This window comes from Malaclemys terrapin, chromosome 8 (genome assembly GCF_027887155.1).
Source record: "Malaclemys terrapin pileata isolate rMalTer1 chromosome 8, rMalTer1.hap1, whole genome shotgun sequence".
NCBI classification, from domain to species: domain Eukaryota; kingdom Metazoa; phylum Chordata; order Testudines; family Emydidae; genus Malaclemys; species Malaclemys terrapin.
This window is the reverse complement of record NC_071512.1, coordinates 85,820,134-85,837,677: the sequence shown is the minus strand read 5'-3', so window position 1 is coordinate 85,837,677 and position 17,544 is coordinate 85,820,134. Positions and strand designations below refer to the sequence as shown.

The 17,544-nt window shown below is 38.1% G+C and overlaps 1 protein-coding gene across 6 annotated transcripts in view; it reads right to left on the bottom strand.

Annotated features, from left to right (window-relative positions):
* ZZZ3 (zinc finger ZZ-type containing 3) overlaps positions 1 to 17,544 on the bottom strand; it is a 92,661-nt gene that overhangs the window by 13,184 nt on the left and 61,933 nt on the right. For 2 of the 6 annotated variants that reach the window (XM_054037160.1, XM_054037161.1), the window contains exons 3-8: positions 5,621 to 5,759; positions 3,939 to 4,086; positions 3,737 to 3,855; positions 3,334 to 3,408; positions 2,989 to 3,090; positions 1,122 to 1,217 (exon numbers count right to left, since the gene is read on the bottom strand). In XM_054037160.1, the coding sequence (XP_053893135.1) occupies positions 1,122 to 1,217; positions 2,989 to 3,090; positions 3,334 to 3,408; positions 3,737 to 3,855; positions 3,939 to 4,086; positions 5,621 to 5,759 (679 nt within the window). The remainder of the gene's footprint in view (positions 1 to 1,121; positions 1,218 to 2,988; positions 3,091 to 3,333; positions 3,409 to 3,736; positions 3,856 to 3,938; positions 4,087 to 5,620; positions 5,760 to 17,544) is intronic. The other 4 variants (XM_054037163.1, XM_054037164.1, XM_054037162.1 and 1 more) reach the window with 4 other exon arrangements.

The following is a 17,544-nucleotide window of genomic DNA, read 5'->3' as shown; positions in this document are numbered from 1 at the left end:
AGTCTTTAAGGTGCCACCGGACTGCTTGTTGTTTTTGTTAATATCCTATGACCATCACAACAGCATCTTGGTGCCACATAAAATTAGATCAATCCATATTAGAGAGACAAGGTGGGTGAGATACTATCTTTTATTGGACCAACTTCTGTTGGTGAGGGAGACAAGCTTTCAAGCTTCTGAAGATGAGCTCTGTTAAGCTTGAAAGCTTGTCTCTCTCACCAACAGAAGTTGGTCCAATAAAAGATATTACCTCACTCACCTTATATCTCTAATATCCTGGGACCAACATGGTTACAACAACACGGCATACATCAGTCCATATGACTATTTTAAATACATATTTGAGTTTCTCTTCTCTTCCCAGTACTAGGAAGAATTCTCAGAAACATCACTGAATTTATCCTTCTATTCTTATTCTTTTCTCTACCATTCCAATAGCAACACTGTATTCAAGGGGGACGGGATTGGGAGGGGTGGAGATTTGTTCACAAACAGCTTACGAAGTAAAATGATATGTGATGTACAATAATTGTGGATGATCTTACATCTTAGAGGAGTTGCAGGCTTGAGAAAAGCATTCAGTTTCAGTGTTAACTCTATGGCTGTGGTAGTTTAAATATACTAATTTTTGTGAAAACTCATCTTCCATGTTTTTTAATTTTTATCAATTTAAAGTTTTGTTCTTCTCTGAAAGATAACTGTGAAAATGCCATTGCTGGGATTCTATATTTTTTGTCTTCAATTACTCAAATATTCTCAGTTTATGTGTGCATGTGCTGTGGGGGGAAGAGAGTAAACAAACCTGCCAGCCCTGCAAACTCAAATGTGTGCTTCTGGCTGGCACTTCATCACCAATAAAGACTCTACAACAGGTACTTACTTACTTAAAACAACTGTTGATGTGCAAACCAGAATAGAATCCAGCTTGCTCTCTGGTGCTAACAGCAGTAAAAAGTACCTCTGTCAGTGAAATAATAGATACATGTAACTTGGGATTAGCAGTCTATTTAATAAAAAGGTTCCATTCCACACTTTAAAGTAGGATCCTTAGTATTTTCAAAACTAATTTGCATGTAAATGCACATGCAAATATGAAGTCTTCTGCTATAATGTTGTCTTACCTTTTTGGAGTATAAATATAAGTTTGGAGTTCTGCCTGGTACCGGAATGCCAGCTTTAGTCAGTTTTATGAAATACTTTTGCACCCTGCTGGCAACCTAAAAGAAACAAGATAAGTTAATTAAGTGTTAGATGAATAAATAAATACGGTGTGACTTTTAAATAAGGAATTCAAATACCCACTAAAAATCTAATGTTTGCCTGAAATGCTTAAAGAAAAATACAAACTTCAGAGAAACACGACATTCTAAACTTTATGTAATATTTATAAAAGGCAAATGTCTACGTTCTTCTTCTGCAAAGAGTAAAAAAAATTGGAGGTTGAGCACAGCAGTTAAGTTTCTGATTCTGAAATTGCATTAAAGATTCTGTGTCTGATCATGTACATGGTCTCAGAACATAGACATATTTGCCCATTCTACAGTGTTGAAGAAGAACCGTCCCTCATACGGTCTCTTTCTGCTGGAAAGACAACAGTAGATATTATGCATTCACAGTAACTTACAATAGGAGTTAAAAGTAAATGAATCTGTCAGCAACTGGTGTTGCTGTATTTCGAAAACAATGTCACAGGGCCAGGGCTGGATTAAGACAGGGGCTTTAGGGGCTGCAGCTGGAGGCCCCGGCTCAAAGAGTGCCCCGCAAAAATAAATCACTGGCAGCGATCTCTGGGCCGCTAAAAGGGGCACTCAGGCTGCCTGCGGGCCTGGCCCCATGCTGCTCCTGGAAGTGGCTGGCCCCTGGCGGGAGGGTGTGGGGTGTGTGTGTATGAATGATGCGGCTCCGCATGCTGCCCCCGCCCCCAGCACCACCCCTGCAGTTCCCTTGGCCAATGGGAGCTGCGGGGGCGGTGCTTGCGGGTGCAGGCAGCGCACGGAGACACGGTGTCCCCCTCCCCACAGGGGCATGCAGAGACATGCCAGTAGCCGGCTGCTTCCAGGAGAGGCGTGGGGCTATGGCAGGCAGGCAGCCTGCCTGAGCCCTGTTGCGCTGCTGGCTGGGAGCCGCCTGTGATAAGTGCCTCCCAGCTGGAGCCTGCACCTCACACCCCCTCCTGTGCCCCAATTCCCTTCCCCTGCCCGGAGCCCCCTCCTGCACCAAACTCCCTCCCACAGCCCACACCCCTCACCCCACACTCTGCACCAGCCCAGAGCCCCCTCCTGCATCCAACTCCCTCCCAGGAAAAAGACTTGTATACAGGGGCCCCACAAAATCTAATAGCCCCTGGCCCACAGGAGAGTTAATCCGGTCTTGCACAGGGCCACTGTCACAACAATTAGACCTGACAGCTTAATCATGGTTTGTGGGCATTTATTAAAAATTAATACAATTTCACATTTAAGAGTCCTAACAAAGAGCCCTAAATTTATTATGGTCAGATCCCCTAGTAGAGATGTTAGTAGTACTGCAGACCTTTCTTTGGATGACTGATTAAATTTTTCATCAAAATATTAACATTAACAGGTTGGCTCTGAGGACTTGACAACTTTCCTGATTTTTTTAAATCTAGTATGAGTTTTTTAAAATCTCCAAATGGAGAGTGGGCAACTCCTTTTTGTATCTATTTCAACATCCCCAGGATGAATAATTGATGTCAGTAGTCCCGGGGCATAGCCACTAAACACAAGCAAAGAATTTGTTGGTGAGGTTTCTTCCCCCAGAAGCAATCAATTCTGTTCCAACCAAAATATATTTTACCGTTTTAAAAAATCCTTGTCTCTTTATGAATTGACATGACTTTTGCAAGGCAAATCCTACATAAGAATTCCATTACTGAAGAAACTAGGCAAAAGACCAGCTGACACCTGCTCCCTCTAGTATTTCCTGGAATGTCTACAGGAGAATGTCTACACGAGAATTCCCCATTACCTGTTTTGCAGTTCGATTTCCCAGTTCATCAGCTATCTTCTGCCACCGTCGGGATTCTACTTCCTCTGGTGGGTACTTCAGGAGTAATTGTTCAAGTTTTTTCTAAACCAAGCACAAGACAAGATCATAAACATTAATTCACCTTATCTAGAAGGGGCATGGCTTGTCACTATAAAAAAAAAAATCAAATCAAACTGGTGCAAAACATGAATAAATACATACATGTTATCTCTGACTCCAAAGCGTTATGCACTTTAAACATTACTATACAATTTGAGTTTATTTTGGTGAACATCACTGTACGGTTACAAAATGGTCTACGAGCTAGCTAGGGTTTCCCATTACCTGTTCTTCTACAGTCCACAGCTGGTTAAAAGTTTCGGGTTTGGTCTCATCGCAAAGTCGCCCTCTTATCATCTGCTTAAATACAGTATATAACATGGAATAGGACTTTAGAAAAAAAGTTAGGATAACTTGACTTTAACCCTTTTTCCACCCAAGTAAAAGAAAAACATATATGAAAACATTATTTTGGTAGAGGACAGAAAAAAGTTATCTGACTTGGTCACATGAAAAGATGACATCACCAAGTGTTTTGATGACTGAATTTTTGAACATTTGGAAACGGAGGCATTAAATTTATTATAACAATTTTAACACTACCCGCATAATCTAGTATTAATAAGTAATCCATGTTAAAGTTACTATTTTGTAAAATGTTGCCTACTTTCTTTTTTATAACATTTACCTGTGGGCGGCTGTTTGTAGAACCTTCAGGGCCATCACTTAAAGGCAACACCGAGTATGAAATGGACTCTCCATCCTTCTTGGGATCCAAAGGGCTTTTTGGTCTTGCAGGCAAACCTACTACAAGCAACATAAAGAAAGAGTTATTAAACCAACACAGCAGGTTATTTTTTCCTATAATATACACTTAGTTTTCCACTTACCTTTGTCAAAAATCAGCTTCGCTCTCCTACTGTTACGTTTCCGGTTTTTGAATTCTCTCTCAAAGTTTCCAAGGCTGGTGGTATATTGGTCCCAGGCAATCTCAGGCAACTGGACAACTCTTTGAGGATATGGAAGCCCTATATCAACCTGAAAGAATCAAAATGAGAAGCAATACTTAATGCAGTCACTGAACATCCAAATGAAAGGATTTGGAACCACAGAAATCCTGGATCTGTTTTTAGCTAACAGCAGGACTCAAAGTTTGTATATTTAAGTGCCATGCAGCACATATTCTTTATATAGGGAAAGCATTTTCAAAGAGCGATACACAGCAGGGCATATAAAATATGCAGCGGCACGGTCAATGATGGTTTATTGGACATGGAGTTTAAAAATTACATTGAATAGTTGCAGCCCAGTATTTCTGATTTTCATATCCTGTTACTGTCTACCTTCATTGATTTGTTAAATATTAAAAAAACATACAGTATACCCAGACCTTTACTCCTGCAAGCAAACACAGCAGACTAATGAGAACTAAAAGGAACCCAGTTATCAGAACTGATTAATCACATCAACATGCAAACGTAAATGTCTACTGTAATAGAAATGACTTATACAGTATTTTTACTGTTAAATTGATTTTGTTGCCTTCTGCCCACAATACAATTGCTGGCAATGCTCAATACACACACACACATACACATACACAAACACACACACACACCCATTTGGCATAATTTCTTTGGGCCAAGATGGGAAAATACATGAAATGCTCTGCAACAGGCATTTATGTTTTCCAAGGACTGGCTGATATGGTTGCCAGAGCACAGTGCTTGGATGCCAGATGAATCACAACTATAACTTGCTTAGAAATCAATTCAACACTCACAGAAATCAATGGAAAGACAACCATTGAATTGAGTGGCCTCTGGATCAGGCCCCAAATTTATACTAGCTTATGGAAAGGGCATCTCCCAGAACCAACACCTCTCCTTCATTGAGAGATATGCTGCTATCATAGCATAAGTCAGTCATTGCTTTCATTTAAAAAATAAACTATTAAGACTATTAAAAATTTGTTTTCCCTGTTACTGTTGTTATAACTTCCTTTTAAACTTTTGAAAATGAAATCTGTTTCTTTACTAAAATTCACCCTCCTCCACACATGTACACTAGCTTGATAGAATCACTGGCACTCTCCTGGTTTGAGGTATGCCTTTATAGCTCATTTTGCTTTCAGTTTACAAACTACATTTCCTGCTCACAATCTCCGTTTAAAAGTACCCTAACCTGAAATGGAACTCAAAGCAGTTAAGTCTCTTCGGTGACAAAGGTCATGATTTCTTTATATCATTCCCTACTGCAAAATGCTTTCTTTCGAATCATAGAAGTCTTGAAAAGCCCATATGCATTGAAAGCTTGAAGACAAGATGAGTTTTATATTCTTATAAAAATGTGTCCTTAACAAATTTTTCAAAATTACTTGTATTTTATAGGTTTAACCAACATTTAACCAATCATCAAACCTGAACAGAAGGCAGTTTTCTCTCACCACAGAAAGAATTTAAACCTTTTAATATTTACACAGGTATATATAAAATACACTAGTTTTTAATAGGTGATGAGTTAATTGTTATAAAAAAAATTCCGTAAAACTTAAGAAATGCCTATTGTATACCTTCTTTTGGAGTCTTTCCACAAATCCAATGGGATTTTTCAGTGCTTCTCTCTGGTGTCTGCCTAAACTTTCAAGGTCTTGAACTGCTTGAGTACGTTGAGCCTCGAGTACAGCAATCGTCTGTAACAGTCTCTGATAACTACAGAGACAAAGGGAAACATCTCACTAAAGTTTTCTAGCAAAAACAACAACAACAAATCTAAATGCCAGCCATGATTATCTACTAATAAGAAGTCAGGCAGTCTTGCACACTTATCTGTAACAGTTTAGCAAAGCATTTTACTGAAACAAAAATGGTCTTGCCTGATATTTAAGTAGTTAAATACAAAGCACACCAATAGAACAGAAAATTCAGGCATTCCTTTAATAGTAAATCCTTATTCCAGCAGTTGGCCCATAAAAATGGCAACAAATCATGGTGACATAAGGCAAGCTCCTGAGCTTCCCAATAGCTCCATGTGACAACCAGAACTGCTCACAAGAGTAAAAATACAGAAAGACAAAAGTCATGACTTCTTATTTCCTACTTCAAAATCAACTTCCCCCCACCTCACCCCACCCCATGACAAATGGTTCCATTATTGTTGAATTGTTACTTTACCACAAGCAGAGAAGAATGATCGAGATATACTCATCTACAGAAACAGAGAATTTCATAGCAGCTTCAGATGAAAATACTACAGTGCAATTATTCACAAAGAACAACAAAGAGAACTAAACACACTCAAAATGAACATATGCAAGAAAACACCTCATGTAAGAATAAACAAGTCCAAACCAAAAATTAGAACACTCCACAACATCTGTCAAGCTGTACTCAACATCATACTGCTTTTCCAGAATGTAAAATTACTTGAGAGAATCTATTAACATATTTCCCCACAAGCTGCCTTCCATAAGTCAACCTGGTGATGAAATGATATGTTATTGTAATATGAACCTTTAAAAAATTCAGAAAACTACTTTTTAGTAGCTTTTTATTAATCTTATAGTAGCCATTGTTTGGAATATCCTAATAGGAGCTGGCTAATAAAATTTCTCTCCACTGACTTTGTCCTTTACACATTCACCAGGTTAGTTCCAGCTTTTCTAGGAATGATAAAATTAACAGGCATCTCGTTTACTGTTTCTGAAACAGAATACAAATATTGTAAACAATGCTTTAAGAATGTGTTAAATAATTAACAAAACAAATCCAGTAGGGGGGGGGACTCATAACATTGTTTTCTGTTGTTCCTGTAAAAACCTTGCCTGTTTTATTTCATTTAGGTTTCTGAGTTGTGTAATGGTGGATGTACATACATATATATGACTTCAGTCCTGCAAACAAGTAAGTTTGAGTAACTTTTGCATATAAATATTTCTGATATGTATACATGTAAGTCATGTCTACACTACAGCTATTACCGCTGCACAGCTATGGCACAGAACCTGTGCAACCCTGAGCAACGGAGCTATGCTGATCTAATTTGTGTAGACCAAGCTGTAATATTATAATTTTATAGTCGTTTAAGCTAGGGGTTCCTAAACCTTTTGCAGGCACAACCCAATTTTAATGAAGTAAAGGTCCTGCCAGGACCCCAGACAGCATGGAGGATGCCATTTTGTAAAGCAAAATGTTATCCTTCATGCATCATGACCTTGCATGCACCACATATGTGAGGTCACGCTGCGCAGAGGAAACTGGCATCTGCATGCACTAGGGATTGCCACGCCCCCATCTGCAGATGGCACAACCCCATTTGGTAACAGGCCGAACAATATGTCCTGACTTGCAATGAACCCACAGAAAACCTTAAAAACAAAAATTATCATCTATTTCAACAAATTCCTTTACTTAAAACAAGTTTAACACAATGAAGCATCCAGTACAAGTGTGAACGATCAGATACCCTCACATTCACTTGAGTTGGAGTTGTATGTCTTCACTAGCAACGTTAAAGTGCTGCCACTGTGTAGAGCTCTCTCCCAGCGCTGTTAAAAAACTACCCCCACAAGGGCCCAGCACTGGTGCACTGTCTACACTGCCACTTTACAGCGCTGAAACTTGCAGTACTCAGGGGGGTGTTTTTTCACATCCCTGAGCGAGAAAGTTGCAGCGCTGTAAAGTGGCAGTGTAGACAAGGCCTCAGTCTCTCCATTGGCTAGAATGGGAATCGGATCAGACCTTAGCGGCATAGACCAAAGCATGGCCTTCATGTGCTAGGTACAAAACAGGAACCTCATGCCACCAGATCCTTGTGTTTGCTAATTTGAAAGTTATGAGTTTTCCAATGTTAAATGGTCCCCATACCAGAAGGTAAATTTCCTCCTCTTTTTAAAAAGAGAACAAAAAATGCAGTAACTGAAAACAAAGAAAGAAGACAAGAAACATAGGTTCAGGTGTGCAGCCTCTGCAAAAACAAACAAAAAACAAAAAAACAAAACAAACGAACAAACAAAAAAAACAGGGCTTGCTGAAAATAAGGCACATGTCTTCTTCTACTGGGGGGTGGGGAAGGAGGCAAAGTGTTGACATTTGTCTGTATACACCTGGTGATATGCATCCTGAAAACCAAAATACTAATTAAACAAGCAATTAATAGGGTGCAACTGTTGGAACAGCACTCCAGTTTCCTAGTCTAAACCAACAAGAAAATGTTAAAAACTTACATTTTTGTTATTTTGCTATTTTATTGGGGGAGGGGGAGTAAGGTGACTCATAAAAGTTCTTCCTACCTTTTCTGAACACAGTGACTACATGATTTCATCAAACATATAAAATTTAACATACTAAGTCTTGAGAATTTGCCCAAGAGACTGAGGTGATTCAAGTGGTTAAGGACCTAATCCAGTGCCCATGGAAGTCAATGGTAAAACTCCCACTGATTCCATGGGCATTGGATCAGGTCCTAATGCTCTAGCTTTTCACCTAGCTTCCAGCATTCACATCACAACCACCACACAACTCTGTACAACCAGCACTGTCTGTCTGAGACAAGCCTAAGATTTGAGTAACAGATGTGTCACTGGTCAGGATTAAGTTACATTAGCAGAACTGTGTAAAAAATCTGCACAGGTCCTGACACCATTATTTGTGGCTCTAACCAGTACTAGCAATCCTTCGCTTTCATAACAAATACACACAACAAAAGTTTGCAGAACCAAGGCTAAAAATATACAGTTTTATTTATATAAGATTTTAAATAAAATTCTGCCTTCTTATTTCTTAATAAAAACCTACAGTATCTTAAGCTGTTTTCCCTAGACTGTGTTTAAACAATTGCTTTTCAAAAAGAAGCCAAGACAAAACAATCACTGAGTTCAATCGCACTGCTTAATGTTTTAGGAAAAACAGTTATTTAAATTATTTTAAATAGTGCATCATTTTTCACAAGGATTAATGTTGTTCTAATATCAGTCTACAAGACAGGGCATGCACATATAAAACAGAAGGGTCATCAGCTTATTATGGCCTTAATATACACAGTTGGGGGTGGGCCTAGAGGAAATTATGTTCCTGAAGAAACAAGAAAATTCAGATCTGTGTAACGATTTCTCCCCATCTTGCGGTCTGATCAGCTGAGTAAGACACTATAAGAACTGCAAGTTCATTGGTTCACAAATTATCTCCTTTTGCTCTTGATAAAAATCAGAAACATAGGTATTCAGAAGTATTACATGTGATGTTTATCTGCAGTTATTGTAGCTATATCCTCAGGCCAAACCCAGCTTGCTGAGCAAACTATTCAGATAAATAGATTGCCCAGTAATGTTTTTAGCTTCTGCTAACGATATTTATTTCTATTTGGAGATTACAAAATTCATCAAGGGATACTGTCATATAATTTAGCCTCCAAATTTAAGTTTTATGTAATTAAATGAAAAGATTCACAAAACAAGTATCTCGTAACATTTTTGAAAATATAGAAACCAGCTTTTCATACGGATTTTTTTTATGGCCGCAGGCTTGTAGAATCACGTTAATACATGAACATCAGACCTGTGATTTAAAATAAATAAATAAATGTATAAGTCTCATGGTTGCAAAGGAAAGCTTGAAAATGTGAACACTAAAAGTTCAAAAGGTAGGAGACCAAAAAAAAAAAAACCCTATTTCTTTTTTTAATCATGTTTTTTGGGAGCCTGTCTCATGCTTTTTAATTTTTGTGGCTGGGAATACAAGTGTTAGTACTACAGGTCTCTTTTAAAAAAAAAAATTTTTTTTAACCTGACAATACACCTACTGATAGCAGGTGTACTGAAATTGAAGCCCTTACAACTGTTTAAAGTAATCTAGACAGAATATAAATTGATATTTAAAACTGCATGAAATTCACAATGGAAGATTAGTACCTTTTCAGCACAAATATTCTAATAATGTAGAAAAAAAATTCTCAAAATATTAACATCCTTGCCAAGTGAACCTAATTTAAATCGATTGTATTATTTTCCTATAATTAAAAAGTGATTAAGTAAGCACTTTATTCTTGGCCCAGTACAGATTAAATGACTAAATCTAGAATGAGCATTATTAGGTTAATTACAGATCTTAAAATTAAATATAAAATAACATTGTCAAGTCCTTTAGGCCAGAAATTAATTAAATTGTACTTTAAAAATAGCATTCTAGTAAAAAATGTCATCCTTGTTCTGATAGTGCTTTATTTCATATAATTAATGTCCCCTATGTTCCCATCCCCTATGCTAAATAAATAAAATGAAAATTAAGAAGTGGAAATTGTCTTTTTTCCTAGAAATGAACTAAACTGGGATTAGATTCTCCCCCACAGCTTTTTGGGGAAATGCAGAATGTGTGATTTTTGCTTACTTATTCAGTACACTATATACCATATTGAGACACATTTACGTACCATTATGTGGAACTCTTCAGAGAGTGCAAGCGCAAAGCATGAAATATGAAACAGTTCTCAAGGGCTGACCTTCCTGCTGGGCTTTCATTATCTTTCCTTGCCTTTGTCTCCCTTTATCTTGTTTCTATTACGCCTGTCTATCTCCAAATTCCATGCCACCCTCCCCAACCCTGCCACCTCCTTCTCTTCTAAAGTTCCTTGTGGATGCTATACAGTCTTAATAGAAAAGAATGTATTTCAAGTTCCTTGACTATAAGATAAAGAAGAGAAAGAGTTAAGAGTGTTGCATTCCTGATGGATTTACTGCCTAAAATCCTTCTTCAATAGCAAAGCACCTAGGTGTAACACATTACATTGTAAATATCAAAATATCAAACTCCATTCACAACAGATAGCCTACTGGGGTGTGACATCATGTGTGAATGAGACAACTATCCTGAAAGCAATCTAATCTCTCTTGAGCAAAAATGATATTGGTGCTACAGATTCACATCAATATCTTGCCACAAAGCATAAAGTTACCTGCACACGTCAGACTTACAGACTTGACTGTGCTTCTCGGCTCTCTGTGAGCTGAGGGGTGAAAACATTATCATAAAGGGGAACTTCTGGGTGCTTTGAGCAAACAGGAAGGTTAGAATCAGTTCACGCAACACACACTGAGTGACCCTAAATAAATTCAGGCTCGAAAGAATGCAAAGCAGCCATCTTTAATTATTTGCATATTTTCTATTCCATGGAACAATACAAATGACTGTGGCTTTTTCTTTTTCCCCCCCCCTTACAGCCTGGTGTTTGTACCAGTGGTTCAGGAGTGCCACTGTCAATACTCATGGACTTCAGAAGATGGCACAGGTTTTCATCCTTTTAGGTAAAATCCCTTTAGCTGGTACCTTAAGCAAATATTGTACAAAAGTTCCTTGTAATATAGAAGACACATGCTTTGTGTATGTTACACTTAAGCAATTCAGTCAGGTTTCTTTCACTACCAGGTTCTCTAATAGCCATCATACTTTCTTTCTTTTTATTTCAACCCTGCTTCTTAATTATACATCCAATTACTCATCTGGCCACCAGTCTATTAGGTTTTTAACCATTCCAATGTTCAAAGCTGCATACAGACTTTTAGCTGCATGACTCCCATTTATTTTTACTATGAGAACCAACTTTTTTGAAAGAGAGATTTATTCAAGGAAATTACTGGCTGAATATAAAAATTTCACATGCTCTAACCTTTCTTCTTCTCCTCTATCTAGAAGTAGTGACATAACATTTTGATTATATTTCAAGAAATGCAGTAAGTCACAAGTTTCATTTTTAACCAGTATCAGAGGGGTAGCTTGCATCTGAAGAAGTGAGGTTCTTACCCACGAAAGCTTATGCTCCCAATACTTGTTAGTCTCAAAGGTGCCACAGGACCCTCTGCTGATTTTTAACCAGGGATCTTAAAATGTGCATGCAACTCCTATGTTTAGAATTAGATGCTTTTCTGCAGGGGCACAAGCAAAGTGTGTGCATAGTTTAAGTGGCTATTTTCAAAATAATTTGGTTCATAGACTTTTACTATACATTTTCTAGGTTCTCTGTGAATATAACAATATGAATTATAATTCAAGTCAGTCTCTGTGCCTGTGCTAATTCACCAGAAGACAAAAGCCTTGTCTTCCCTGGGAAAAGAAGGTATGTTCTTAACTCAAGTTAACTAACGTGAGGCAAAATCCCAGAGAAGACAAGGCATCAGATTGTGCTTAAACTAAATGAGAACTATGTAGTTAGAGCCTAGAGCAGGGGTCCCCAAAGCGGTGCCTGCAGGCGCCATGGCGCCTGCTGAGGCATCCATGTGCGCCCGCCTACCGGCCTCCGGACAAACAGCTGCTGAAATGCTGCCGAGAAGCGGCAACATCAAGAAGCGCTACCGCTGAAATGCCGCCGATTTTTGGCGGCATTTTTGTGGGGACACCTCTTGATGATGCTGCTTCACGGTGGCATTTTGGCGCTGACGCCTCTTGACGTTGCTGCTTCATGGTGGCATTTCGGTGGCTACTTGTCCAGCGGCCAGGGACCTCAGCGGCTTGTCGTCCGGTGCCCGCCACACCGAAAAAGTTGGGGACCACTGGCCTAGCGCCTTTACAAACCACTTCAAAACTTCCAATTAAATTCATACTTTGATGACCCAACAGAACAGCACTTCAAACTTCTTAAAGTGAGCTCCAAACAATTGAAGTCTTAAATAATTTCCTTTTGTTAGGACTTTGAGGAATCATCAGGAAAAATGATTCCTTACAAAACAACAAAACCATCTCGCACAATTAAACAAGTGGACTTTTATTAAACTCGCACTCAGACACAATTAGATACTACATTGACTTAACTCAAGTTACAAACTTAATCTAAACAACAAATCTCTAAAATCGTTCAATTAGCCCTTCTGAAAAAATTAACGAACAGTGCTCTCCACAGGAAGTCTTTCAGTTTGTGAAATTAAGATTTGTTTTAACCTACAAATGCAGTGTTGGAACACTAATGACAGACAACATACACAGAAGTTTGCAGAAAGCTTTCCAAATGAGATGATTATCAGATAATTTAGTAACCTATCTAAATAGGTAAGGTTCTCTGTGATCTTTAAGATGAGATAAAAGGCTTTCCTGAGACTGTACTTTTAAAAATAAAATAGATTTTAAAAGATAGATATAAATTGGCAACAATCTCCTACTCAAGTGTTCTGCTATAATGTTTGTTGCATCATTTTTAGATTGCCCCACAATGTAAGCACTACACTGTGCTCTAGATTTCTAGAGATGCTGCCATATACGGGGGTGGGGAGCATGGTTGCTTAATATGATGCTACTTTTTTTTTTTATTTTTTTTGACAAATTTCTTTGGGAAATCATGTTCTCTTTTTTTGCCCATAACCAATCCTCAAAGTAGTGCATCTAGTGATTTAAATAAAATAAATAAATAAATGGAGATATCCCATCTCCTAGAACTGGAAGGGACCTTGAAAGGTCATCAAGTCCAGCCCCCTGCCTTCACTAGCAGGACCAAGTACTGATTTTGCCCCAGATCCCTAAGTGGCCCCCTCAAGGACTGAACTCACAACCCTGGGTTTAGCAGGCCAATGCTCAAACCACTGAGCTATCCCTCCCCCCCATTTCCGAGATGCAAGATCCATTTGTTTTTTGCTGTGGTTAATTTTTTTTTTTAATTACTTGTCCTGTGCTAATTATATTTCTGTTCTTAGGTATCCAGTAATGGATCACATATTTTATCTTTATTGAGTTGGGAAATGACAACTCTTGTTTGTTCTCCTCACCTCAAAAAAGATATACTGGCACTAGAAAAGGTTCAGAAAAGGGCAACTAAAATGATTAAGGGTTTGGAACGGGTCCCATATGAGGAGAGATTAAAGAGGCTAGGACTCTTCAGCTTGGAAAAGAGGAGACTAAGGGGGGGATATGATAGAGGTATATAAAATAATGAGTGACGTGGAGAAAGTGGATAAGGAAAAGTTATTTACTTATTCCCATAATACAAGAACTAGGAGCTATCAAATGAAATTAATAGGCAGCAGATTTAAAACAAATAAAAGTGTTCTTCTTCACGCAGCGCACAGTCAACTTGTGGAACTCCTTACCTGAGGAGGATGTGAAGGCTTGGACTATAACAGCGTTTAAAAGAGAACTGGATAAATGCATGGTGGTTAAATCCATTAATGGCTATTAGCCAGGACAGGTAAGGAATGGTGTCCCTAGCCTCTGTCTGTCAGAGGGTGGAGACGGATGGCAGGAGAGAGATCACTTGATCATTGCCTGTTAGGTTCACTCCCTCTGGGGCACCTGGCACTGGCCACTGTCGGTAGACAGGATACTGGGCTAGATGGACCTTTGGTCTGACACGGTATGACCTTTCTTATGACAATGGTTTATCATAGGGACTGTGGTCTCTGACAAACTGTTTTTCAGTTGCTTCAGGAACAGAACAAGTTTCTTGCATTTATTTTTCTTTTTAAAAAACAAAACAAAAATTAAAAAAAAAAAAACACACCACATGCAGCCTTCTTCACAGATAATGTGATGTCACTCAGAGTCTTTAAAGGAATGGATTTCTTCTTCATCACCAGTCTTATATTGTGCTACCACTAGATTTCTTGGGTCACAGTTAGTGCCAACAACTTTACCTATAGCTTCTCAGGGCCTCAAATTTTGCTTTCAAAACTTAATAGTTCCATGTGACAGAATGCTTCAAGGAATTGGTGATAGGACATCAAGTTTTTCACTGATAGGTTACCAGTCCAAATCCATTCTAAAGCAGGAGATGAAAAAACACCCACTGTAGCTAATCAATAATTCATGAAATGAGTTTGTGCTTCAATTTTGTTCTGACAGGTGTCCATGCCACAAAAACCATCAAAAGTAGCAGACTTGTTACTTGTTCATAATATTAGCAGAGGTGTCAAATTCACTGGATGTGCATGAAGGATGCCATACCCTCTTCTCTTTAAAAATTAATCCCCCCAACAAGGTTTGGGCTTATGTACATTGGCTGGTCTGTGGAGAAGTACTTGCACTGCTCGTCTCCATCGTAAATAAATAGAGAACTTCCATCACCAGAGTTGTCAGTCAGGTACACTAAATTCACACACAAAATGTAAGGAAAAAATCCCAAACCATTATGGACCCCTAATTTGGCAGTTTTCCCGGATCTGATACATTGGCCTCTCCATTTTCACCTTCATCTCTTGTTTTAGGTTGGAGATCTAGAGAGAACAGCATCAATTCTGCTCTTCTCTCAAGTAAAACAAATTAGGCTTGTGATACCAACAGGAAATAATGAACTGAGTTTTGTCAACACCATGTGACAACACATTTGCTTTCAATGTCACAATACAATCAACCTTCTTGTATTTGCTTATTTAATCACTCAGTGGAAGTTTCTAGAGCTTTGGACTCTTACAATTTCACACTATATTACCGACTCTGTCTTTTAAGATTTATCAAGTCTATCCAGCAGACACATGTATAAGCAAATGACACTTATTTGGCTTTGGCATAAATTGCATATGTATTGCAAACATTTTCATTATCATGACAGTAATAATTCTTCTCTTACTATTTGAATGTGGAGTTATCTCCTGGTCTCAGAACTCTTATTCAAATGCAATTCTCTCCTCGGGCTAATTCTAGGCAATAATTTTTGAAATAAGCAGATAGTTTATGAAATTATTTTTCTTTATATGTAGGGTTGGCAGAATTTAATTCTTATTTTTTATAATTTTGATGGATAATATTGATATTTATTTTAAAATATTTTTTCAATTAAAATTTTCACAGTGGTGGAAAATTATGGAAGGGATCAGACAATAGGGGGTCAGCCAATAATTATGAAATGACAGTGGATGCTGAGATTCCAAAAGTTAGAGCTTTATAAACTTTAAAACATAAATTGTACCAAAATATACAAAGTAAATATCCTTAATTCAAACTCTAATAAGTTCTCAAGCAGCATTTTCTTATTTTGCCTATCTGTATATGTTGTTTATTATTTATGGAAATATTTCGCTTTGGTTTGTATCTGTACAGTAAAATTGACATTTACCAGCAGCTTCCATTGGCCTGGAACAGCAAACCGCGGCCACTGGGAGCTGCGGGCAGCCGTACAAATGTGAACAAACTGTCTGGCAGCCCACCAATGGATTACCCCGATGAGCCGCATGCAGTCTGCTGGCCGCAGGTTGCCCACCACTGATCTAGAACATCCCATGGCACCTTTCATAAGACAGAGGTTTTGGTCTTCTGACCTTGGTAACAAGAATATTTCTTCTCTTCCCTATCTAATGTTGTGCATTGTTGGTTGTCACTTTCCATCCCAAAAAGTGACTGCATTTCAGTGGTAGTTTGAATATATATAAGAGCAATTATGATGATAGATAAATTTTTGGAATCTATGGTGCTAAACAAAGATTATAATTTTCAGTTTTACAAGATTTGAAATACCAATTATGCCATTTCTTGCTATTGTGCACTTAGATACATTATTTTAAGCGAAAAAGCAGTATCAGTTTGTCAAGCATTAGACTAAACCTTTGTTTTACTGCCATCTACTGGCATTCAAACAACTCAAGAAAAGTCTTATATTTAGTCATCATCACAGATGGGGGGTGGGGAGAGAGAGGGGTTGTTTTTCCCCACCTGCTAGAACAGTGATTCAGAAGAAATCTCATTAGATGCTGGGCTTAGTAAGGATTAGTATACTACATACTTTATATTAGTAGATTGTAAATTACTGTAAAAAAAAAAAAGAAATATTTAATGCATTTAAAATTTAACTAACAGCAAATAATATGAGATTGGCTTTCCACAGAAATCTATTAATCAGATCAAGTATTTTCTCTCCTGAGCAGCTGTATTTTTTTTCAGCTCAGATGCATTCAGTTGGCACTGCTAGATTTCAGGCTTGAAATCTTTTTTCACTGACTATCATGATACAGCAAATGTGACACCATGGCAGTGGGCACAAAGTATTCTGAGGCACATCTGAGACTAAAAAACAATTAATATATTGGGGGGAGAAAACTGGGAGTCAGAGATAGATGTAGATCCAAGTCAGGGACTGATGGATAATATAAATGGGGAAGGAGAAGATGAAAAGAGTGTCTTGTTCTTGGTCTCCATTTAAAAACAAACAAAAACAAAACAAAAAAGTTTATTCATTTTACATCAACTAGAGTTAGGGATAGTCTACACAGGGACACTCAGAAAACTTAATCTGAATTAACTAAAGATATGAATTTACAGTGGATTAGTTAAACAGCATTAAATCCTTGTGTGCACGCTCTTCACTCATAATTAAAGTGTCCTTAACTCAGTTTAGCTTAATTCACTTCGCAAGGCTATGTTTACACTGTGTTGCAGTGTGGGGTGCAACTGGAGAGTGCACCAAACAGGATTAATGTTAACACACACTGGGTACCTTTTAGTTTGTGTCAGCAGTGTCTTTAGGGTGCAGTTAGAGGACAACACTTTGGTGCACTCTGCAATTCGCACCCCCTTAGTCTACACGGCACTGCAC